We start from the raw sequence: 26,859 nt of genomic DNA on the forward strand, positions 1-26,859 counted from the left end.
TACTCACCACCCTTTATTTTTGCCCCTGCCATGGTCTCTTTTGTAGAAATCCACGTTAGGCTCCCTCAGGCTGTACACCTGGGGTCTCACCATGCCCCTTCAATCCTGCTGTCTCTTTTAGGGAGTGTCCCAACACTTCAGCAAGTACGAAAGGACCAAAAAACACCTGACTCTTTCTTGCTAACCTCCCCAATATAGGACCTATTTCAAACTTTTTTTTTTTCAAATCATGAAATCTTTTCTTCAAAAGATGACTAGGCAGAGGGCTGATGTAAAAGTGAAGTGGCTCTGATGGAAGTTCCCGCCCAAGACCTTAATAAAAACTGGGGCACACGATCAGTATGCACTGGTTACCCACATTCATATCCTGGGTGCCGGAGCCCGCACGCTCATGCCCAGCGTCCCTGCACAGCCCCTGCGTCACTTCACTCTCCTCCCGCCTGACGCTTCTCAGCCAGGCTCATGGGCTGCTGGGTCCTACAGCTGTGTGTATTCTTGTCTGAGGAGGGCACAGCCACACCCCTTCATCCTTATCTCCGCATCTTTGGGACCTAGTACAATGCTAGGCACAGGGGTTTTCCCAAAGTTGGGTGGAGGAATAAATGAACGAAAAGCAATAAATAGTTTTTCAAATAATTCCAATGAAGAAAAAAAATATTTTTATCTTTAATTAGTTGTTAGTGTTCATTGTTGGTAGAAAAAAAATCCTTAACTTAGGAAAAACAAATGGAAATTTGAATCCTAAACTCATTCTAGCTACAAAACATATTGGGCTGTCGGAAAAGTCATGAAGTATTTTTTTCTATGTTTTTCGTCGCAAAAATGCATCATGACTTTTCTGACAACCCAATAGTATTAAACAGGTTCATTAGCAATGCTTGACTTGTACCTGGTTAAAAAGCAGTGCATTCTTAGAATACCTGCTAATAAAACCTTACTTATCTGCTTAATGAGGTGGATAATATTAGCATACGATCAGCATACAATTATTTATTTTTTAAATTCAATAGTGGCATGCATATTATTCTGCAATATATATTCTTGTGTGTTCTGAAATTCAGTTCCCTAGTAAAAATTGAATAGAATGAAGAGGCTCAAAATGAGAAAATATGGTTAATTGCATTATCATTCTTCTTGTTTAATGAAGAAACAGTGTAAATGTACTGTAGTTTTTATGCCCAGGGAATTCTACTAGTGAAGACCTTCTTCTCAAGCCGTTTCTTAACAAAACCACACATCCAACACCACACAACACACACACACACACACACACACACACACACACACACACACACACACAGAGGAATGAATTTAACTCCACTTCTAAATTATTTTGACAAGATATTGAATTGCAAATTTCTTCTTAAAGTAATGAAAATAAAGTAAAAGAACTTGTTGCAATGGTAGGCTACCCATGGCTGTTGTAGGCTAAGCCAAGACAATTATTTCTATTGAACAGAAAGCAACATTAAGTAGATAAATTAAATAACCATGAAATCTGCTGAGGGTACACCCAGGCCTAAAACAATTGTTTTGCTGTTATCCTCCATAAAATGATCTTTAATTCTCCCATTGCCTCAAGATTGTTTTCTCTTGCTTCTAGAACACAGAACTGCCCACAGAGACTAAAGTTATTATCATTCTCTACTGAGATCACCAGCATCAATCATCCTTGGCCTATGGTCATTTTCTTCCCGTGTCTTTTTTTTTTTTCAGCCTGATCACTGCTGTTATACTAGATATTCATGTCATGAAAATGCTTGAAAAGAAAAAAAAAAGAAATTCTAGACAAAATCAGTGCATAGAAATGCTGGCATGCCATTAAATCCAGCCTCTAGAGAGATTTAGGTCCATTGGGGTTGAATTCACATGTTGAAAATCCATAATCTGGTTTGAAGTGAATAAAATAAAAGGCTGTCTATATATACATGTGGCTACTGGAACACTGGAACCCTGGGCTACGGCCTCTTGTTGCCCTGTTTTGTTTCATAGACGAGCTAGGGCATTCGATAAAAAGGAAGGGTCATTAAAAACGCTTTTTTTTTTTTTTTAGCAAGCTCGATCCACAGCAATTAGAAATTTGACTTTGCCAAGACTCAACCACCAGCGGAAGACACTGCCACTCCTGCAGGGCTGTTCTACTGGCTTCACACTTCCGTCTGGTAATTCTCTAAGGATGACAAGTTATGAAAGCGAACTTATGACAAAGCCGTCCAGCTCATCTCTGTCCTGGACTAGGTCCAATGCTAGTCCCCACACAAGGGGTTATTAGCAGGGGCACTCTTTTGCTACTTGGCATAGACGTAAGTTTCTTCTAAAATAATTGTGATCATAACCTGCAGGCAAAGAACTCTTGCATGGTGGGAAGAGCATCAAGAAATGCATGCTCTCATCACAGTCATGCTACAGGCTTTACTTAGATGAATCACACTACATCTAGAAACTTCTGGGCCTCAAGGTTCCAATTAACAGAGTGAAAAGGTAACCTATGAAATGGGAGAAAATATTTGCAATGCGTATATCTGATAAGAAGCTAATATTCAGAATGTATAAGAACTCTTACAACTCAACAACAACAAAAATCTCATTTAAAAATGGGCAAAGGACCTGGATGGATATTTCTCCAAAGAAGATAATACAAATAGTCAACAGGCACATGAAAAGATGCCCAATGCCATTAATCATTAGAGAAATGTAAATCAAAATCACAACAAGATACCACCTGACACCCAGTAAGACTGCTACTACTATGAAAAACCCCCATAACAGGGGCTGGCCAGATGGCTCAGTTGGTTAGAGTATGAGCTCTGAGCAACAGGGTTGCCAGTTCGATTCCCACATGGGCCAGTGAGCTGTGCCCGAGCTGCGCTGCTGCTGAGATAGTGAGAATGTGTGCTCTTAGCAGCAAGGTTGCCAGTTCAACTCCTGCATGGAATAGTGGGCTGTGCCCCTCCCCGCCCCACAACTAGATTGAAAGCGGTGACTGGACTTGCAGCTGAGCTGTGCCCTCCACAACTAAGATTGATGGACAACAACTTGACTTGGAGCCGATGAGTCCTGGAAAAACACAATGTTCCCTTCCCCAATTCCCCAATAAAATCTTTTTTAAAAAATGCAGAAATTCTAATTCCTGAGGTGAGGTCTGTAGGGAGACCGAGGAACCTATTTAATAAATAGATAGATAGATAGTGTTAATGAGACTATGGAGAAATTGAACTCTGTTGCACTGCTTGCTGGCAGGAATATAAAATAGTACAGTTGTTATGGAAAACAGTATGGCAGTTCCTCAAAAAACAAGGCATAGAATGATTATGTGATCCCACAACTCTACTTCTGGGTATATACTCCAAATAATTGAAATCAGGGCCCCCAAAAGATCTTTGTAACACCCACATGCATAGCAGCCTGATTCACCATAGCCAAAAGGTCGAGGCAACCCAGGTGTCCACTGACAGAGAAATAAACAAAATGTGCTACATTCATACAGTGGACTATTATTCAGCCTTAAAAAGGAAGGAAATTTTGACACAGGCTACACCTTGAATGAACCCTGAAGAGATTATGCTAAGTGAAATGGGCCACTCACAAAAAAGACAAATACTATATGATTTTACTTATATGAGGTATTCAGAGTTGTCAAAGTCACAGAGGCAGAAAGTTAAATGGTGGTTGCCATGTGCTGTGGGGAGGTGTTTAATGGCTATAGGCTTTTTTTGTTTTGCAAAATGGGAACAGTCCTGGAGATTGGTGGCACAACAATGTGAATGTATTTAATACGACAGAACTGTACACTCAAAAACTGCTAAGAAGGTAAAGGTTATATTATGTGTATGATACCATAATTTAAAATAAAATTAAGGAGAATTGGAGAAATGTAATTGTTGATTAGACATTTAATGATACTACTAAACTACTATTAATTTCACTAGATTGCTAAAATACAGAGTATCAGCTACTATTTCTATTCTAAAAAAATCTTTTAATGGAGTCTTACATACATACTGAAATATATATAAATGAAATAATATGGTATCTGGGATATGCTTTGAAAAATAATCCAACGACAGAGCAGGGTAGGGGAGGGCTGCGGGAAGGACCCAGCTGCAACAAGATTACCTCAGACTTGATAATTGTTAAAGCTGGGAGAGGTTACATTGGGTTTCCTTAGACTATTCATCTACTTTTGTATATGTTTAGAAGTTTCTATAGTGAAAATTTTTTTTAAATATGCAAAAAATATTCACCAAGTCAAGACTGGTTGTCTATTGGTGGTAAAACCATGGATTAAAAATATTTCTTTTGACAATTTAAAGCACCCTCAAATCATACTTTTATTTATTTATTTTCATTTTTTATTTTTTTGTAATTATTAGTTTTAGGTGTACAAAACAATGCAATAGGTATCCTTTTCGCCCCCTCAAATCATACTTTTAAAATGCCAAAAAAAAAAAAAAGAAAGAAAAGAAAAGAAAGGAAGGAGGGAAGAAAATTAAGTCAAAATTGTAAAAGCCATGCAAAGTTCCTCAGGATATCACTGTTTGTTGAAAAGAAAGTGACGGCTAGCTCGGTAATCTGTACCCACACTTAAGTGACTTAGAATATAGAATACAGAATGGATGTCAGACCCTGCTCTGCCTGTACAAACTCGACTAATTTGTATCATATGGGATGTTCTTTTCTGGTAAACCAGTGGAACTTTGACATTTATAATTGAAGCCACAGGACCTACGTTTCACACATTCAGGGAACAGCAGCGTCACACTGCAGTGCTGACCAGCAGCAAAGAAGACCTCTCCGGGTCATGTAAGAACAGCAGTAACCCTAGGAGCTTCTCATTTAGGGCCTCTGGCCTTTATTTTTTGGTTGTACAGCTCTTGTAGATCCTGGTTTTTTTTCTGGTCCACAATGCTAGTGTTATCATTTGACATCCTATTATGGGCTATTTCTTACTAGTTCAATGATTGTAGCTACTAAAGAATGCTTGTCATGAATAGTACAGGGGGACTTCTGAGTATCATTATTCCTTTGGAATTCTGCGGTTTCCCTCTTTGTGGATTTAGAATGGCATTACTTCGGAATAGTTTTGCTCCAATGAAGGACTGCTGTTGAAGATTCATTCATTCCCTACCAACAGCCTCGTTTATTAATTTATAAAGTCGCAGGAAGCAGGAATTATGGCTAGGCATCTACTATACGACTATGTACGAGGTCACACAATTAAGTTCGTGAACTCATCCTAAAAAAGTGCTATACACCTCATTGCTGAATATCACTATGGTCACCTTTGAAGTACTCCCCTTGGGAAGCTATGCACTGATGCCAGCACCTAGTCCACCCTTCAAAGCCATTTTGGAACTCTTTTTCTGGAATGGCCATCAGAGCTGTTGTCGTATTACCCTCAATGACCTGAATGTCATCAAAATGTTTTCCTTTTAATATTTCCTTTATCTTTGGGTAAAGAAAGAAGTCATTGGGGGCCAGATGAGGTGAGTAGGGAGGGTGTTCCAATACAGTTATTTGTTTACTGGCTAAAAAGTCCCTCCAAGACAGTGCCGTGTGAGCTGGTGCATTGTCGTGATGCAAGAGCCATGAATTACTGGCCAAAAGTTCAGGTCTTTTTCATCTAACTTTTCCATGCAACTTTTCAGCACTTCCAAATAGTAAACTTGGTTAACTGCTTGTCCAGTTGGTACAAATTCATAATGAATAATCTCTTTGATATCAAAAAAGGTTAGCAACATCGTTTTGACTCTTGATTTGGACTGACAGAACTTTTTTGTTTGTGGGGAATTGGCTGACTTCCATTGTGCACTTTGATGCTTAGTTTCAGGGTGGTATTGGTACACCCATGTTTCATCATCAGTGATAACATGGCCCCAAACATCGTCTTGCCTCTCCAAAAAGGTCTTGGCAAACTTCGACTCTCCTTTACTTTTGCTCATCGGTGAGCTCCTTCAGGACCATTTTTGCACACACCTTTCTCCTGCCAAGATTTCAGTTAAGATTTTCCTGTTTCTCTATCGATGTTTCCTTGGTCTGCCATTCTTCTCACAGTCAGCTGACGATTTTGATGCACAATTTGACCAATTTTTGCAATGTTTTCATCAGCTCTGCTCATTACTGGCCACCCTGACCTCTCTTCATCAGTGACGCGTTCTCTCCCCTCAGAAAAACGTTTAATCCATTAGTACACTGCCGTTTTCTTCATGGCATTATCCCCATAAACTTGGACTAACATGTCCCTGATTTCACTTTCCACTCTTGCCAAGTTTAACAAGAAATTTAATGTTTGCTCGTTGCTCTAATTCAAGCTTAGACATTCTTGCGAAGGCACACAAAAACACGCAATAATAACGAACGTCACTCAGTAAGACACCGCCACACGTTGACACGAACACAGCTGTGAGACACTGATACACCAAGGTTATGAAACCTTACCGAGCTGTTTGTACAGTGCTGCCAATGTAAGCGCACGGTGGCAAGTTTGCGAACTTGTCAGACTTCGTAAGTAAGCACTGCAAAAACTGTTTTGAAGGGTGGTATGCACTCATCCCCAAGTCTCACTTCCTAGCTTCAAATGGCTCTTTAATTTGTTTTTAATGGTACCTGTTCCCCCAAATTGAGGCTGATTCAAAAATGATTTTCTTAACCCATTTTCATTTAATTTCTTGAAAATTCTACTTTGCCTCACAGTGTCCATAGTCCTTTGAGCCTCAAATACATAGAAAGTTTAAGGAAACCCTGTTTCTCTCTTCTTGGGTTTTTAGACTATGATCCAGAATGTTTTTCTGAGTATAAAAATAAAAAGCTTTCTCCTTTCTCTAGACATCTTAAAGTTAACCAACCATTCATCTAACCATAAAAATATCTCTCCCTTTTATGTAACTGTTTGAAAAGATACATCCCGAGATTTTTAGCTTTGATTTAAAATACCACAAATGCCAAATATTACATTAGATTTTATATAGTATAAAAAGAACTGTAAGTCATTTCAGTTTTACTATAAGGACAACTAAAAATAGCACCAAATGCTAATAAGGAAGCAATATCTCTTTATTGCGTAGATAAACCAGTAAAGCATTAAAAGGAAAAATTGTTCCTATTTTTAATGTAGCTCTGGTTCCTATTTACACAGCCTTGCACATTCTGCCCTTTTATTCCTTTTCTTTTACCATCTTATTTTTCTAAATTGAAAAGCAAAAAACTTAATGGTTAAATAAACCACACAATCACATAAGGCAAAATAAATTTGTCCACTTTAAATTCTTTACGTTGAGACTTTAAGAAATACTTTAATACCCAAGTCAGTGCTCTAATTGTAGACAGAATTAGTAATTCAGAATTCTACAAAGTACCTACGGTGCTGGGAGTTTGTTTTCTTGAAAGCCCCCAAATTAATTTTGCTTTAAAATTTTTATCTCTTACTATTTTCAATTTATAAGTATGTTTTAAATATTACGATAAATGTCTTTGCCTCTCTAGTTGAATACATGCCCCACTGCCATCTATGAGATGCAATCTACACAAACTCTTAGCAACTGCTTCTCTATTTTGGATTAAAAAGAGTAGAATTGATCATGTTTTTAAAATTGCTATTTAAAGAATTAATCTTAGGCTAGAAAGCGTCACTAGAAGGTAGTTCAACTCTTTCAGAAAGTGTGACTAGTTCTTCAGAGTGTGGCACTTACATTCTGAATTTGTGGGATAAAAGATAAAGTTTCTAAATTCTCGCTGCACTGATCCTATGTGGGCACCTAAGCCTCCAGGGACAAGCCATTCCTCAGGGTTGTGGTGACTCACTAAGGTGTGGCACTAACAATGTGGGCAGGTTGAGGAGGGTTTGTTGGTCAATGTGAAAATCCTGTCAAGTATGCTCAGATCAACAACAAATCTTTGGGCGGTATCGATCAAATACAAGAAAATGAACTAAAAAAATACCCATTTTGGACCCCTTCAAGAATGCCTCATTTAGCATGCTAACATTACAGCCACAAACAGGGCCGGAGTGCCATTTAAAATAAATTCTCTCCATTCAAGATCTTTTGTTTTGGAGCAAACGAAGCTGAAAAACAAGAACGAAAAACAAGAACGGGCACTCTGAGTACAGGAGTGGCTTATTTTCAAGGCCCCATGTTGGCTGCTCACAAGGAAAGGATTAAAGATAAGATTAGAAAAGTAGCTCCCTTATCGGAGAGAAGAAAAGAAATATATGCTAAAATGTTGTTTCTTTCCAAAAATATTACCAGAAGTGTTATGTAAATGATTTGTACAACCTCTGAGACCCAAATGTTCCACTGCTTACGTTCCACCTCTCTGAAGTTATCAAAGCTGTCAATGAAATATTAACTTTTTACGATTTTAGAAGGTTCCATTGGTGAACAGCTGGTATGAAATGCCAAGTTTTAGGAGATGGGTGTAGTTCTGATGCCAATTAAGAAGTAATCTGGATTACCAGGAGAGAGTGTGTACACATGAAATATAAATCATGGTTGAACTACTGGCTGGATGAATTGAAAAAACAAAACAATAATTCAAACTTGTGGGGCGACTAATCAGGTCATTTTCACTGATTAGATATGTGACCATCGACTGCTTTAATTTTCTGCTTACTTAAGAGAGTCCCTTTCAACATCATGGAAATAATAGCCAAGTAGAGAATAAGAGAAAGAACCTTACCACTCCAAAGATTAGTTTTGACTGTGGAGAGAACCCAGTGAGCCCCAAACATGGGACAACTGCCAAAAACGGGGTACAAAGAGGGAGGAAGGAGAAAGCCAGAGCAACCTGGCCAAATTGGCCTCCACTCGTAGTGGCCCACGCAGTGCCAACGAGAAGGCTAAACAGCTAAATCCAATCAAAAGACCCATCTAGGTTTCATTTGTAACCACTGGCCTATCTCCCTCTCCTTCCTAGGGTTACAGCCATTTTTCTTAGGCCTTTATTATTTCCTACCAGGAGCACTGCAATAATCTCCTTTGTTATCAGAGTAATCTTCCAAATTGTACACTTCCAGCATGTCACTCCACCGTTTTAATATTGCTCATGGCATCCCCATGCCTGCAGCTGAAAATCCTGGCACTCAGGGCTCACTGCAGCCCTCGTCCGAGGGCAATGGGCCAATGAGAAGACTAGATGATATTCCTGGCGTGGTCAGTGAACAGCTTTGTGCCCTTGGGCCAATCCCTAAAGTTTTCAGAGCCACGGTTTCCTCATTGGAAAAAAAGAAGGCACTAATTAGATAATAAATGGTAGATAGTGTAAACTGTAAAAGCTGAAACAAGATGCGATGTTCTCATTACCTTTTCAACACATTTTCTGCTGCCCATCTCCTGCAAGTCTGATCCTCCAAATATACTTTATAGACATGCAGCCCTTTTGCCTATCATTTTCCTGCGAGGTTCTGCTCTGCGTCCCCCTCTCCCTCTCTGCTACCTGGACGAGTGCAGTATGCAGCATTGCCCACTCCCTCCCACCCCCGAGCCCCCAAAGTAAGCAATAACCACGCTATTTGTGGAACGCCTCTGGGTATCTTTCCAGGGGCTTCCCATCGCCCTCCCAACAGCCCCGCGATGACTTCCATCCTACGGATGGGAAGGTTATGATGGAACAAGTGCGCCTCAGGGATGTAGGTGCTTCTCCCAAGGCCACAGAGCAAGCAGGCTGAGAGTTGGCAGAGGTCATCCGCCACATGCCCAGTCACATGTGTGGATAAGGAAAATAAGGTTTCATCCAAGAAGGTAGCAAGAACGTACGTTTCAGTTATATGCTGCAGGTCATCGAATGATGCCATTTCATTATAATGTTGATGAGAAATAAACAACTGATTCCGGCCAGGGCCATTGTCTGTGTGGAGTTTGCAAGGTCTCCCCATGTCTGTGGGTTTTCTCGGGGTAAACTGGTGCCCTCCCACATCCCAGGGATGCCCACGTGAGTGAGCGGGCCTGTCTCCATCGCCCCAGTCTGAGTGGGTGTGGATGTGGGTGTGAGTGGCCCTGCGAGAGGAGGGCGTCCTGTCCAGGTGGGTCCCGCCTGGTGCCCTGAGCTGCCGGGACAGGCTTGGGCCACCTGTGACCCTGAGCTGGATTATGTGGGTGGAAAATAGGTATCATACTTGTTTTTTAGTCATCTTTCTTAAATGTCTGTATGGTTGAAAGTTATGTTAATGTTTAAAAGTGTTTGTTGGGTCTTTAGAAGTTTGGTGATGTTTCTGTGACCAGAAATATGCCGTAGGAACGTAATGCTTATTTCTGTGAATTAGCCTGCAGGCCAAATGATCTAGTTACGTGTCGTTTCACTTAAAGCCGCCGTTTCCAAAGAACCTATCGAAGCCATAACTGAGGACCTGCTGCATTACTGCCAGTTGTGAGGAGCTGGCAGTTGAAGGGAAAGAGGGCCGCTGTCGGGACAAGGGCAAAGCAAAGGGACAAAGAAGGCTCCTGTACAGCTGGACATCCCTCTGATGGTCAAAAACACTGCATTTGTGATTTGAGAGTTTAGATTCCCTGTAATGCCACAGTATCCACAAGTTATACTTGGGACCATAAATTATCTCGTCATTTTGATCTGACTTGGCATTGATGTACGAAAGATGACGATAAAACCAGGGAACGATCCTTTGGGACTGAGCTGGCCACTTGCCACTTGTCAGCACAGCTGTCACTCGGTCTTGGGGCACTGCTCTGCTGGGGTGGCCACGGCCACCACAGCAGTGGGGAAGTGTGCTTTGGGTCTCTCACTGGTCAAATGGCTCTCAGCTGAGAACTGTGGCTTTCACGGTACCTGTCTACTACGATCCACCCTGTTTCTTCCTGGGCACACAGCACGGCTCCCTTTCCCTGGGCTGTTAGCCATGGCGTGTGGCCCTTCTCGGCCTGGCTTATAACCTCCCATTCATGCCCTCCCTGCTTTTTCTCCCTGTGGGCTAGAAAGCTGATGACAAGGATCAGAGGAGCCTCAGAAGCTCCCTGGGGAGACGGCACAACCTCATCTGCATGACCACACCCAGCCCAGGCCAGGTCACCTGGAAGACCCACTGAGACCATTAAGAGGTAAATTCCTATTGTGTTTAAGTCATGGCACGTTGGGCCTATTTGCCCCAGCCACTTCCCTCGTCCTGACAAATTCCTGCGCTGACACATGCTTCCCTGGGGCCCCAGAGGCCAACACGGGGTGCCTGCACCCAGCTTACAGACTGGTCGGCCACAGTGTGGCTTTCCCTGAATTGTCCTGATGCCCTGAAGGCAGGATTAAAATTAATCAACACCAAGTTAAGAGCCTGATCCAGGCAGGGACACGCAAACTGCTTCTCTAAAGGGACAGACAATAAAAATTTTAGGCTTTGTGAGGGCTGTCTACAGTCTTTTTAAATAACTCTTTAAAAATGTAAATGACATTCTTAGCTTGCCCTACAGAAGCAGGCCGCGAAGCAGATTTGGCCTCCAGGATATGGTCTGTCATTCTCTGACCTAGACCTCTGCTCTGGATTTCTAAAAACCAAAGGAAGAATAATACTTCATGACACGTGACAATTACATGAAATTCAAAGTTGGGAACTATAAATAAAGTTTTATTGGGATACGGCCACATTTGTTTGTTGACATATTGTCTGTGGCTGCTTTGGCTGAGGAGTTATGGCAGGCGGCTGGCCCATGAAGCCTGAGATATTTACTATCTGGCCCTCCACAGAAAAGGCCTGCCAACCTGTGGTCTGGAGTTCCACAAGACAAGTCATTCTGTTTAAGTGACCAGATTCTCTACAGTCCAAGGAGGACATGGCGTGTCTAGCTGCTTCGGTGCCATGCTAAGAGTTTAGCATCTTCACCAGCCACTGTGGAAAAGGGTCACCCCTCAAATGATTCTGGAATTCAGTGTTGACCCCCTAAAACAGGGTAAGAACAGGGGTGTTCTGATGAAATGGGCTTGATAAAGTGCTTTCGAATTTTTCTGTCATCAATGAACTGAATAACGACAGGGTTATACTAACTAGGGAGGTTTCGCAGATCTAAAGTCACTGTGACAATTTAGACCCTCGCAGACACCTGGTGCATTATAAAACAAATGCTCAGACAGCAGATACGAGAGCAGCTGGCGACATATATGCTGCTGTTATTATTGAGTTATTGCTATTACTAAGGCACAGTGCTGGGCCGTGCAAATTCGTGGCACAGCTGAAATCTATCTTTTCCCCCAGCTTTACTGAGATATAATGGGAACCAGCTTAATTCTTAAGACATTCTGCAAATTAAGTGGCCAGCTTTATGGATGAGGAAACTGAGGCTCAGTAGGAATGAATAATTTGCCCAAAGTTAAAAAAAAACCAAAACTGAAAAGTCAGAGCTCAGATTTGAGTTTAGAGCTTTGTGAATTCACATCTGACGCCCTTTCTATGACACTATAAGGTGTGTCACATATTGGCAGTTCATAAATTTGAAGACACTACCACATATTGCCACTAGGCCAGATTCACATTTTTGACTGTCAAGGTTCAGCTACATTAAAACATAACTAATATTTAGTTTATGCCAGTTGTGGTGCTCAGTGTTCTTCACATTTGGTCTCTAACCTCTTCCAAGCCTCAGTTTCCCCATCTATAAAATGGGCTTAGTAATAGCAGTTTTGGAACACTAATGTTGAATTAAATGACTATGGGGCACATAGGAAATTCTTGGTAAGCAGGGCCTACAACAAAAAATGCTAAGCTTTGTGTTGTCCTAAGTGCTCATGTGTAGGTTTCTGTATAAAATGAGGGGTGTACTTTTAAGACCTATTTTAGCCCAAATCCATCTGAAACAGAAAAAGGAAAGTACTGGAACGGTAAAGCCATTGGGTATAGTAAAGCTATCTCGGGGAGTCCTCCCATAGGAGGGGTGTCATGCTTGGGCATCAGTGTGACACTTATTTGGAACAGAAGTTTGGGGTGTGTGCTTTGACAGAACAACTGGATTACGTTGTCCATTTTAAGAGCATTCAGTGAAACAAAATCAAGACTCGTTTTCTTCAGTGAAATTGAGGAATTCAGATTTAGTTTAAAAGCAACGTCTAAAAATGCATTAAATAAAGAAAGCGGGGACAGATTTGTTAACAACCACCTCATTTACAGTACCACCACCCATGGACTTTACTTTCCTGCTGATGTGCTGTTTCTTTCCTCTTCCCTAGCCGAGCCTGCACAGTACCTACCACTCACTCTCTTTCAGTTCCCATCACCTTTGTTATAAAACAACACTTCCTTCTAACACCCAGCATGCCTGCTTCCCAGAGCTAGGATTACACGGAAGGTGGGACATTCTCAAACTTTTTTTGGGTACATATTGCTGTAACATGCCCTAATTTTGCATTATATCAACCAGATCCTGTATCCCCTTACTGAATGGCTTACTCATTGAGTTGCCTAAGCTGCTGTGACTAAGCTGCTACTCAAGTATCTGGTTCCCATAGAGACAGAACAGCTATCACATTGTCGGGCATTCATTTCTTTCCGTGCCTGTAGAGTACGGCCCAGCCATCCACGCTCCCCTGGACAACGCTGGGGAACACCATGAAATCGGCACTCCAACAAAGGCTTGCCCCTGAGCTGCTTAAAGACATCTCTCCTCGGCCTCGGGGGAACGAAAGAAGGGGGTGCAGGGTGCTCTGATCAGCTTGGTTATTATTATTGTCAGGAAGGGTACTTGTTGAACCATGGATTTTTTATGAGGCACAATCATTAGATTTGACAGCTAATTCTGCCTGACTCTATCTAAAGTTCTCCAAAGAAGAGAACATTAAGCAAGTTTTCTTGCATGCTTCGGCTATGACTCAACATCCTTAGCAATTATGTCTTCAAAACCTATCCGGACGAGACAACAGGCTGACCTTGAGCACCCAGCACAGAGAAGGTGCTCAATAACTGGAGAGGGGGAAATCGGGCTCAGAGTGTCTGAGGAGCTTGTGATCCTGAGCTGGGCACTGTCACCTCCAACTCTGACATCTGCAGCCCTCACGACTGCCCCGTGTCCCAGGCTCACCTTCTAACTGCCTCCTCTGCTGGTTCAACTGGATGTCTCACAGGCACCTCTGACTCGTCAAACACCAAACTTCCCATTTTCCCCCAAATTAGTGCTTCCCTGCGGCAATTCTTCTCATATGACTTCTCCTAGTTGCTCAGGACCTGGGAATGGTCTTCTCATCCCTCCCTGCTACTTACTGCCCACCAACCCAATCCAAATCAGCTCCAAATCCAATTTCTCTACCTGCAACAGAATCTAGAATCCAACCAGTCCTTTCTATTTCTACTGCTAGTGCATCACGTCACTGCTACCCCCCACCCCATTCTCCCACTCCTCTCCCCCCACCATCAATTCTCCACACACAGCCAAGTAATCTGAAAACCTAAAGTAGATCTTGTCACGTCCTCCTTTGAAGTCCTTGAACGACTTCCTATGACACACAGAATGAGATCAACTCTGGACTATGGCTGGGGAGCCCTTTGTCTTCATCTCTCTTGACTGGGCATCTCTATCACTAAGCTGGGCCACACCGGCCTCCTTGTCCCTCCAACATCAAGCCCCTTCGTGCCTCTGCACTTGCTGTTTCCTCTGCTTAAGACACTCTTTCTCTTGATGGTCACATGGTCCACAGGCCTCTTCAGATCTTTCCGGCCTCAGGCTCAAAGTCTTGCTGAGAAAAGACCCTCCTAACTAGGCTTTCTGTATTTCCTTGAGTTTATAAATGATGGTTAAGCTTACATTTAAATATCTCAAATTACCCATGCTTTAAAGAATACATAATTGTGGTTTTTGAGAATTATATGAGATGAAATGTTTTATCACATGCCCAAGTATGAGAAAACTAAACAAACAAGCCTCAAAATACTAATTGCTGACATTTAAAAAATAATAAAACTCATTGTATTTGCAATGTTTTGTTTAGCATGTTCTAAAAAAAAAAGAATGTTTTGTTCTGAATGAAAAATGTAGGGAGTAAGCAGTTTCTAGGTTAGGTGTGAATTCCACGTGTAAACCGATAATTTATGGTCAAAGATTGATGGGAGGTTGGGAGGTCATGGGATGTTCTCCGTTTCACTCTAAGCTGGCCCCTTTCAATGGCTACAAAGAACTGATCAAGACAATGCTCTTTGAATCAATTTGGCTCTTAGTAAGGAAGCTTTTAAAGACTTGAGAATTTCTGGGCAGTTTTCAAACGCTGGTTTTCTAAGTGAATGCTTTTTCTAACATTTTTGTGTCTTCTTCCTTAGAAGCCAGCTTTCCTTCCTTAGAAGTTAGTTATAGGGACATTATAATGGTTCAGTTAAGAAGAGCTTCAAGAATCTTCCTACTAGCTATATGTTGATATTTCAGTTATTAATCTTTAGTTTTTAAGTAGTTTTTGTAAAAAATAAGACTATCACTATTGTTAATGATAAAAGAATTAGTATCGATATAAAAAATACAAAAACAACACAGCTTATATGGAATCCTTATTGTGCTAGCTGCACAGTACAGACTGATTCTATGACTTTATTTTTGTAATTTGAATTTCTGTTAATTGTCTTCTTCTCACAGAAAACGTGCTTAACAATAAGATGGGACACATGGTGTCTTTCTGATACTGTATTTCTGAACAGAAATTCAAAATGGTGGAATATTCTTACTCTTACAAATGTGCATTTTTCCAGCTTTTTTTTTTTTTCGATTAGGCATATCTTTAGGCTTGTGAGAAGGAAAGTTGCACTGTGAAGTTCAATTGATAATTCCCCTGCTTTCACCTCTAGACTACACCTATATAGCAGGTACTCAATTGTATTTATTGAAATATTGATTGAAACAACGAACACCAGGATAAAATCTGTAATGACAGCATGTACATTTTATGGCTATCAACTTAACACTAAATTGTGATAAACCCCTGGAACCACCAGACATAAGAATTCAGTTCCTAAGGCTCTAAACGAATAGCTTCAAGAATCTAAGACTTGTAATATTATTTCTTTAAAGATTAAAAAAAGAGAGAGAGAAATATCATATTCACAGAATCATTTCAGAAATTACCTAGAGCCACTTTAAATAACATAATTTCTGTGTGGGAAAGGTTTAAGAATCCATCAAGTGATACAGCAAAAAAAATCTCCAATGTTTGGGGGAAACTCAAATACACAACATTGAAACTGAGGGTCTACTCATGAAAGATGATCTACAATATTATTTTCTTCTTACCACACCAAGATAAGTATTGTAACAACTCCAACATAAATATATTGGTCCTATTGTCATCCTGAGGCCCAATTTTACATAACGTTCACAAAAATTTCACCTTGTAGCAAAGGCACTTATAAAGGCATTCATAACAGGTGCTTTGAAATAAAATGCTAACATTGCTAATCATTGAAGACAACAGCACGTGGCATATATGTTCCATTGAACATATTGTGAATAAAAAGGACATGGCAAATTAAAAAAATACAATCCAAAAAATCTATGTCATCAATACATTTTAATATTTCATCCTAGAATAGCATTCAATTGCTTTTATTCATTGGGGTCTGAAATAAGAATGAATTTAATTGCAAAAAGCTTATCTCATTTTGAAGGACCTAAAAAAACCCCCAAAACCTCCTTTTGCTCATTTACGAGTTTTTGCCTTACATATATATTTGACTGTATCAAAAAATCAAGTTATTTTCCTTTTATATTTTAAATTTATTATTTAAAGTTAAACCACATGCCCATTTGAACTAAAAATTCAATTCTGGGCTTATTTACTGTGAAGAAGAAAAAAAAAGCATCCTGGTACTCACCCTCCCATATCTGTTGGCGTAGGACCCAGTAAGCAAGGAATGGAAAACAATGATTGTCTCATCCAAATCCCAGATGAACACTCTCTGCAAAGAAAGAACCAAGTCAGTGTGTCTTTCCCTTGGTTGAGAAGCCTGTTATTCAGTGCACATCAACATGAAAAGGTGCTCTTGAAATGGGGGACAAATGAAAAACCTGAATTTACTATCTTTTTAAAAAATACAGCTGTTACAAAGAGTATCTTCTGGCTTTTCTCTAACATAACCTCAGACGAGCTACAAGAGGATAATACATTAGCATCAATATAAATATAGGAAAGAAATAATAATATATGTCTGTTGTACTTTCTGGAGTATATTATCAATCTCAGTTCTGGAGAAATGAAAAATGAGCTATACTAGTCTTTTTATAACTTCTGAGACAGAGGCCCAATCAATCGAAAATCATTCAGTTTTATCTTCTCCTAATCTCTGCTGTCTGTTCATTAAGTCTTAAAACAGCTATTCTTATATTTTATTCTTTGAGCCAAGTATTAAAAAACTGCACACAAAAACTTAAACTTTACATCATCCATTCACCTTATGTTACGTGTTGGGCTGCTATCAAATGGATGGGTTATATATTGTTCCTGACCATTTTCTTTAGATTTCAGATAATTAACAATTTAAGCAGGCACACCTGCTCTTGACACACTTTGGAGTATTTGGAATAGGATCTGAAGAACTCATTTTTAAAAAGTCTTTGAGATACCACAAAAGGCCTCAAAAGCCTGTTCTTCTTCTTCCAATTCCCACTCAGACCGCACACATTCATACACATAGGTTCTGCTGAAAATTTTCCTCTTTTCAGCCAAAATAATCATGTTTTCCACCATCAGACTTCACTTTGGCAAAAAACCCTCAGAAACTTAATTGCAGTGGATTCAAGGCTATGAAATCTACCACCCTTTCAGGTTTTCTTTAATCCCTCCTGCTTTTGAACTCCACCAAAACATGTCTCATAAGGTGATGACCATTTCAGTTTAGAATATTCCAGGTTTTCCCTTCTTAACATACATACACAACTGTGTCTTTAATTTCAGAGTGGATTTTATTAAGCATTTTTATTATGACAATCACTTAATTGAAATGGCAATGATAGAGCAGTTCAAGAGCATTTTGTTCCAGCAAACTTATATAATTTACCACATTTCCTCAGAGAGAAATACATGGATGCTTTACCATACAATTATATGGAACAGAAAACAAACATAATTGCTTTACCTATAATTAATATAGACGAGAGAAAATACTGCTTTACTTATAGTTAATCTGGACAAAGAAAGCAGTAAATATTATAATAAAGGCATTTGGACACCTTGCCCACTGCCAATTATGCTGCAAGTAAACAGAACCACCCTTTAGCTGCTAAGATGCCTTGGGGTTTCCTTGGGTGTTGGCAGTAACATACCTCAAGATCAGAATCCGGGGGAGGTGAAGGGTTATTGTTTCTTCGGCCCCGACCACGTGACTTCCCATCCGAACCTCGACGTAATCGATCCGAGTCCGAATCTTTAATGGGTGTTGACGGGCTGTGGATTGTACTGTACTCTGTAAAAATACAGGGAGGACTTTCATCTCTTGGTTCCAGCACCACAGTGCCACAGCTAACCTCATTTCAATTCACGGGTCAGGTTGAAGAGTAGAACCCTTGAGTTCTGATCTGATTCTCCACTATCTTTTACTTGCATTGCTAAATCACTTACGAGATATTTGATGTCCAGACTTGCTTGGAAAGGATGTGCAACCAGAAATGACTAAAATTCAATGGAAGGTGGGAGACAACAGGTGGAACTCAGTTGCCTAAGTTTCCTTTGAGTTTCCCTCTGATCAGACCGTGCTCTCCCACCCCAACTTCCACATTTGTTTCTTTTACTCCAGGAGCAGAGCCTGGCCATACTGTGTCGTTCACACATTTGTCTTACCGATTGCTCTCTTACCTACAAAAAGGTTTCTGGTTCATGGGGGGGGGGGGAATGAAGAGAAAAATCAGCTCTGGAGCAGGGAAAACTGAATCCCCAGGCAGGTTTTTCTCTGAAAATTTAAAAATCTCTATTTCTCCTTCAATTTATGTGAGAACAAGGGAGCAGGAAAGATAAGGAGAAATGCATGGGTGATACCCATACCCTGTGCAGCGTTCATCACAGGGTCTTCCTGTATCTTGGTCTCTTTGAACCCAAAATCCCAAACCAGGAAGCGCATTAAAATGAGTGATCTGAGTGACTCACAGAAACCACAGAAATAATCAGATAGAAACCACAAAAGAGAGAACAACCCCCACCCAGCTTCGAGGAAGGGCTGGGCAGTAGCTGTAGAGTTGTGGGGTGACTCTTACCCTATTTCCAGGATGAACAAAAAACCATTTACTCTCACTCCTCCGTCTATTCAATTCACACATCAGACAATTTCTACCTCCCCAAATTCCAGGTATGCCAGCGTGCTGCCTCTCTCCCCAAAGTTCTACTAGATTTCTCTACTAGATATGGGTTGGAATCTCTCAGTCTAATACTAGGAATGATTATTCTCCCTGGGGCATTGCAGATGTTATGTTTCACCAAACAGAACACTCCAGAGAACCGGTGAAGACCTAGTAGCCTTTCTTGTTGTACTATCAGCCCTGACTCTACCAACAGGCCAGTCACGAGTCAAATCACGTGGTCTCAGCATTACCTCCACATTTAAGTCTTAAGAGTCAGGAAAGATAGGAACGGACTTGCACTGAGTAATTCCATTTCTAAATCACATGCAACAGCTCTATCCTTCCTGTTTAACTTTAAAACCTAAACAGATTCCCATCACTTTTAGACGGGGCTTTTAAAGCGTGTCCTCTGCCACAGCAAACAAGGCAGCACACTTCCTCAGATAAATTGGTCATGTGATCCTCATACCCAGAAACCACTCCAACGACTTACAAGCCTGTTGGTTAATTACGGGCAGGAAGTCCCAAACAACTCCACTCAATGGGTCCATTTTTGTAGCCATTTGCGATGCATTTTTGAGCTAACTCATCCTGTCAACTGTGAGAATACAGTGCTGGCTGGTCAAAGTTAATCATTCTCGAAATCTACGTTACATCCCTCTTCCTGCAGAAGCAGATAACTGGTATCCTCTCCTCCTGCTGTTCCGAACCCAGCATGTGTACTCCATGTTCTAGGCAGCGGTTCTCAACCTGTGGGTCGCGACCCCTTTGGGGGTCAAACGACCGTTTCACAGGGGTCACCTAAGACCATCGGAAAACAAAAAGATACTTACATTACAATTCATAACAGCAGCAAAATTACAGTTATAGAGTAGCAACGAAAATAATTTTATGGTTGGGGGTCACCACAACATGAGGAACTGTATTAAGGGGTCGTGGCATTAGGAAGGTTGAGAACCGCTGTGAGAAGCAGGGTGTCCAAATGAATAAATTGTTGAGTTCGGTGGATTCAAAGTTGTGTTTTGAAGACAAAGTCTTGCCCTTCTTTTTCTTTAAATATTTTGCAATCCACATCTCCACGCAGAACCTGGACAGACACCATTTGAGACCGAACACAGGCCAAGCTTCAACACAGAGCATTTATTTTGTAACCCGCTCAGCTGGCACCTAAGTTGACCTGCACCTCAAGTACTTGTCTGCAAAGTCTATCTTGCATTGTGAACTCTCTAGCTATTGGAAGTTCATATTTGAGAAGCTAAGGGGCATCAAGCAATGTGGTGCATCACCTTATGTCTTTTGCCTTGATTTCCTGATAGCTTAGGGTTAACTCAGTCCTCCAAGTTTATCTTACCCAGGTTTTCTTAGACTAGATTTCCTCCCATTGTTACCCATTCCTTTATTTCTTTGTGTTTATTTCTTGATCCATTTTAAACCCAAATAAATCTTTAAAAGTGTATTCCATCTCAGTTTTTTGGTAATGAAAAAGCTATAGCTACTCACTTCTGTAACCACCCCTGAACAAAATGATAATAATAATAATAATAATAATAATAATAATAATAGTAATAATTAAATGAGCAAAGTGTACAGGCAGATTTTTAAAGCATCTTATCTAAAGTTTCTCCAGGTAGATAAAAAACCTAAAAGATGGACATCTAATACCTTTAAATATTAAAACACACACACAATTTTCAGGCCTCAACTTCTCAGAAGGAAGATGAAATTTAAATGATGCAAAGTAGTTTAAAAAAATCTCTTCCTCTTAGTTCTGCGAGGTGGAATTAAATGCATCTACTCTCCTCCTAACCAGCTTTCCTGATTCCAACTTCTCCTTCCTTCTACCAGTGCAAAACAACTCGACAAATAATTTGATCTTCTAATCCACTGACATCTCATGTTTCGTTAAAGTCCTCTCCAAATTGTTCAACTTTACCCCCACTGAGATAATGGGTGTGAAAGTACTCAGCAGAACATTCGCTTTATCTAATAAACACTGACTAAAAGCCCATGCTATTCGGGGACTGGACTAGGAGCCTGATGCAGAATGATGTACCAAAGAGATATGGTTCCTGCCTTTGTGGAGGTTACAATTTAGAGAAAGGCACTGATTCATGACAAAAACGAGAGATTACAAAACAGTATGGAAAGGCTTGTCACATGGGGAAGGTAGAATGCTAGGAGACCACACGGGAAGTCTACCTAACTCAGATGTATAGGGTTATGGACGCTTCCATTTTAGATAGAGGATGCTGACTCAATGCAGCCAGGGTACCGGACACAAGCAAAGATGAGAAAGGGAGCCCAGCCAGGAGGAGAATGCAGTAATCCAGGTCAGGAATGTTGGTGGCCTACATGCAGGCCGTGGGGACGGGGCGAGTTACAGATCTGAAGTGTCATTAGGAGGCTACATTAGTAACTAGCTGGGTAAGGAAGAAGGAGGAAGTCAGGGATGATGCTCGGGCCAGTGGCTTGGCACCTGGGCAGGTTATAACACAAGGCATCGGATTTAGGAAAAAGAAAGGAGTATAGGGGAGAGTGTAGAACAGAATGGAGGTTCAGCTTTTGGACATACTGAACTGGAAGAGTCCGTGGCGTTCATGTCCCGTGGGCATTCAGACTGCTCCGAAGCTCAGGAAAGGATGTGGGCTTGGTGTAGGTTTGGGAATTGGCACCATATATAACGTAATTAAAGAAGTGGGTTTAATTAAAACAGTGTATATATAGAAGGGATGGGCAGAGAAAGGTGGATGGGGTGTGAGGAGGAAAACCAAGGCGAGTGTATCACAGAGGAAAGAGTATGGCAGAAAGAAAAGAGGGTGACCAATAACTTCAGATCAGCAAGAACTAAGGTAAAACAAAGACTGGATCTGAGAGTACTTTGCAATCAAAGGGGTCGCTGGTATACCTGGCAAAGTATAGATTTGAGAATTATTTGGGATCTAGATTGGTGGGATGAAAATGAAACAGAAGGTAGAAGGGTAAGTAGGGGTTAAAACTCCTAAAAATGTTACTGCTGACCTTATAATGACTAAATTCAAACATTATTTTTCAGTCCTCCATCGTTATTTGACTTCTCTGTGGCTGTGCTGACCATTCGATCCTTTAAACCAAGTACATGTTAGAAGAACTTGACTTTGCTTTCTCCTGCTTCTCATCCTACCATGCACACTATTCCTTTTCCGGCTTTTGGGGGACTTCATCCGCTGCCCAAAGCTTAAATATCAGTGTTCCCTGTATCAGTGATACTCAAAGCGCTGATCTTGGGACATAAGGAGTTTGCATCAGGATGTTAATGAACACGATGCTTCCTTCATTGAAAGTCTTGCTAAGATTAAAAGAAAAAAGTCAGCTAAAGTAAACGTGTGCTTAGGGTTGCAGCTGATTACACTGTAAAGCAAATCCCTTATGTTATCATGAACTAACAATACACAATTAGTGGACGGACAGGCGGCCAGTGGCTGGGCTCTGTTCTGAACAGCAGTGAACTGGTGTTTCCCAGTCCTCTTATCTCACTATAAGCTCTCAGTGGTTGGTAGTATCTGGATAAAGAATTTCAGTGTTAACCAGGTTAATGATTCTAAAGCTTTACCGCCTAATCTGTTGCCCTGAATATCCCACTGCTTGGCACACTTCTCTGGGTAAATAGCCCATGGACAGCACACCTAAAGTTGTCCCAAACTGAATCCTACTTCTTTGCTAACAAGTCTGATTAATGGTACCAACATCTATCCAGTTTTCCAGGCCCCCTCAAATCAAGACCAAGTTCTATGCCTTTTATCTCCTAAATACTTTTGTTCTATGTTCAGGCTCTCATCATCCCTTGTTTGATTCTTGCAACAGGCTTTTTCAAGTCTGTGACCCACGGCCTTTCAACCATCGTCTGTATCGCCGTGACAGAGAACTTAAAAACCCTTGAAATCTCCAAGCTCCCAAAAAGGAACAGGAAGGAAGTCAAGATTTTCGGAAACTGAGTTATGGACTCAACTGCTGTGTTTCAAATCTTGATCTCACTACTTATTAGTAACATGGCTTTGTGCCAGTTATCTACCTTTTCTATGACTCAATTTCATTGTCTATGAAATGGGAATAAATACCATAAAATAAAGCTAATATATAGTAAAGGTACTTAGAGCCAACCCTGCATGGCATATGATGTAGCTACTTTGAAAAATAAAAGAAAGTCCCACTGAGTCACTCTCTGACAACCTTAGTTCTAACTGCTGCTGTCCCTTCCTGATCTGCACTTCAGATAGACACACCTATCTCAGTTCTCTGCAAGTGCCATGCTGTTTCATGACTTTGCGGATTGCTTCCTTTTCTCAGAATGCCTTTCCTCAACTGAACTCCCTCCCCTGATCTGTCTGTGAAATTCCTATAGAAATCCCTAAAGATCAATCTCAAGTATCTTCTTTGTGAATTCTCCATTTAAACCTTGGTCCCTCCTTGGTAATTACATTTATCTCCATTATAAGGTTACATAATCTTTGCAATTATTTATGTTCATAGTGGATAATACATAATTTGATTGAATTATTTTGAGCAAATGCCCATCACACCTGCTCTTGGAGGACAAAAGCTGGTGGCATTCATTTCATATTGCGAGCTCAGTAAGTGTCTACAGCACAAAGTAGACGTTAAAAAAAAAATCAATGATTGAAAGTGTTTCTCAAGTTTAGCTCTTACTGTATTAAATCTATGAAGATTATCTAATTATTTCTATGAGCTAGTCAAAATATTTTCAAATGGAAAATAGCAGTAATTATTTTTAAGGCTTCTGTAAAAGCTAATGTTTATATGAGCAATCAAAATATTAAAATCTACACATCATTAAAATTCTACTTTTGTAAATACGGCTAAAGCAGTCCCATAAATCCCTCAATATTAAAAAGAAACACAGAAAACTGGAACTCAGAAGATTCCATCGAGTTCCTCTTGGTGCCTCTCATTCTCCTGAGCTCACAAGACCTACTTGGGTCTCGGCGGGGGNGGGGGGGTTCCCTCCATAGTCTCAGTCCTCAGTCTCCTGGTTTGTCAAGCTGAGAACACAGCCTAGATCACTGAGCTTTAAAGTCCTGTTATGTATGGATGTACCACATTCACTAACTCTTCCTAGCTGTTTGTCTCTCCCTTTTAAATAGTCACCTTCAGGCTAATCTATATAGAATACCTTGGGCAGTTCCAACCCTCAGAAACCACCAGGGTTTACTGCCTAGTGTATCTAGTCCAAATTCTTTGTCTGGTTTTATTTCTCATGCCTCCCTCAACATGTTATCTACTTTCATATACATATTGCTAACTAGTTTCCTAAAGGATCATAGCAATTTAAATTGTGTTGGTTTTACCACAGCCTTACCCACATTGGGTGCAATTGTTTTAAAGAAGTCATTAATAATTTGACTTCTTTATAATGAAATTGAGTCATACAAAAGGTAAATAACTTGCTATTTTATTAGGTGTAGAATAATATTGCATGCTTTTAATTTGGAGATATTGGAGATATACATATTTGCGCTTGAAAATTATATTCCCTTCTATGAACTGTCTAAATTCTTTGCCATTTTTTTATATTCCTTTACTAATACAGTTGATCTTTAAACATTGTGGGACACCCTACAAAGTTCAAAATCCGCCTATAACATTTGATTCCCCCCAAAATTAACTAATGGCCTACTGTTGACCAGAAGCCTTACCAATAAGAAAGAGTAGATTAACACATACTTTGTATGTTGTACGTATTATTTACTATATTTTCACGATAAAGTAGGTTAGAAAACCATAAGGAAGAGAACATACATTTACACAACTTCCTGAAAGAACTCGACGTACAAATGCACCCGTGCATTTCAAACCTTTGTTGTTTTATGATCAACTGAATATACGTTTTAACCCTTTTCACATTTTCAGACACTTTTCCAAGTCTGATAGTTCCTCAAATTATGCTGTCATTGCCTTACATTATGCTTTCCTTCACAGAAGCTTTTGGTTTTTACGTAGTCCTGCTGCCCAGCAGGAAGGCCTGGGTGAAGATTGAAGGGTAAGCGTTCACATTTATTGTTAAGGGTAGCAGGGACTCTCTGATCTAACATTACACTTTTGGGACTACATCTGCCAGAGGTAGTTGGAAAGAGAGCAGAATACAGGGCTCCTGCAGGCTCCCTGCTCTGTGCTTTGGAAGGGCTCCTTACTGGTTTCTAGCTGAGGTGAAAGGCTTCACCTCTGAAACAGAATGAAGTAACCGGACTCCCTGCCGAGGGGAAGCTCTTGTCACATGTACAGTGTCGGGTGGAGGCCAGGGCAGCTATCCTCTCTGGCTGGTCCCTGAACCGCCACTACAACACTATCGATTACAAAAGGAAGTGCAGAGTTTTTGAGGAAATCCTTATAAAGATTACCTGAATTTCGTGAACATGAGACTTAGTAATCAATAATTAAATGAGACGTGGTAATCAATAATTAAATAGTCTACTTGCTGCTGTGGTGGACTCAGATAAAAAAAAATCAAGGTGTATTCCTTCCCTCAAAGCAGAATTATCATGTTGGAGACTCAAGACTTTTAAGCACACGGGACAATTACACAGGTGAGTATGCTAAAGATGCCAGACAGAAATCGACACCCAGGCACCCTTGAACTTTGAGACTCTGGAGATCAAACTAAATGTATGCAAAAGTCATCTTAAAAGGTGGCACAGCAAGTCAAAATTAGGGAAGACTGAAAGAGAGAATGTAGAGAGCTTAATTTTGATTCAATGAGAAAAGGATGCCATGGTTCCCTTGGCATTCCCCATAAGGAGATGCATCAAGCTTGAAGCTACTGGCCAAAAAACTCGCGTACGCCCACTGAGTAAATCTGTTTATAATTTTAAAAATTTGTTTTTTTATGGGGGGAAAAACTGCTCTGTAAAGTGAGTTCGTCATTTTAAGGTAAATAAGTGAGACTGCATCTGACACCATGGGTGGGTTCTACCATCAATGTACACAGTGAAAACCACGTGGATCACAGTTACCCAGAAAGCCTCTCAACCAGCTGCACTGTGAGAAGCAAAGGTGGTGAAACCCACGTGTAAAACAGCAGGGTATGGGTCACAGGTACATGGCAAGGCAAGGAGCCAACTTGCCCACACGATTAACACTAATTTTAATTCTCCTCTTTTTAGGGGGTGGGAGTCTGTACACATGAATGCAAGGAGTCAGACATCTTTTTGTAGAGTCGGACAGTAAATATCTTAGGCTTTGTGGGCCATATGGTGTCGGCTGCAGTGACAATTCTGCTGTTACAGCACAAAAGCAACCACGGACAGTATGTTAATAGAGCAGTGTGGCTGTGTTTCAGTAAAACTTTATTTACAAAACAAATCTGGCTTGTGGGAGCACAGAATTGCATTCCCTAAAGTAACTGTGTTTTACGCAGCTCCGTGGTGACTCTGCGATTCAAGAAAGTGACTGTCACCTGACTTCTCTGGGTGATAATCACGTCTTCAAAACTGTGAAAAACATTAAATGTTAAAATTGTGTGATAAAGATAATAAGTGAAAATGTTGCTGAACTAAGCGGAAACAAGGTCCAAAACAAAATGCTAATTTTTTTTCTTTTGAATTGATACTAAGTAGAAAGGGAATTCAATAGGAACTTT

General features: G+C 40.5%; 1 protein-coding gene across 1 annotated transcript in view; it reads right to left on the minus strand.

Moving 5' to 3' along the window:
• The window catches only part of LOC109383290 (eyes absent homolog 1-like), a gene marked incomplete at its 3' end in the record, with an annotated part of 255,798 nt that overhangs the window by 4,247 nt on the left and 224,692 nt on the right, over nt 1–26,859 (minus strand). The window contains exons 11-12 of the mRNA XM_019643588.1: nt 18,222–18,361; nt 16,775–16,858 (exon numbers count right to left, since the gene is read on the minus strand). Coding sequence (XP_019499133.1) covers nt 16,775–16,858; nt 18,222–18,361 — 224 coding nt within the window. The remainder of the gene's footprint in view (nt 1–16,774; nt 16,859–18,221; nt 18,362–26,859) is intronic.

Source organism: Hipposideros armiger, unplaced genomic scaffold (genome assembly GCF_001890085.2).
Source record: "Hipposideros armiger isolate ML-2016 unplaced genomic scaffold, ASM189008v1 scaffold_80, whole genome shotgun sequence".
In the NCBI taxonomy this organism is placed as follows: domain Eukaryota; kingdom Metazoa; phylum Chordata; class Mammalia; order Chiroptera; family Hipposideridae; genus Hipposideros; species Hipposideros armiger.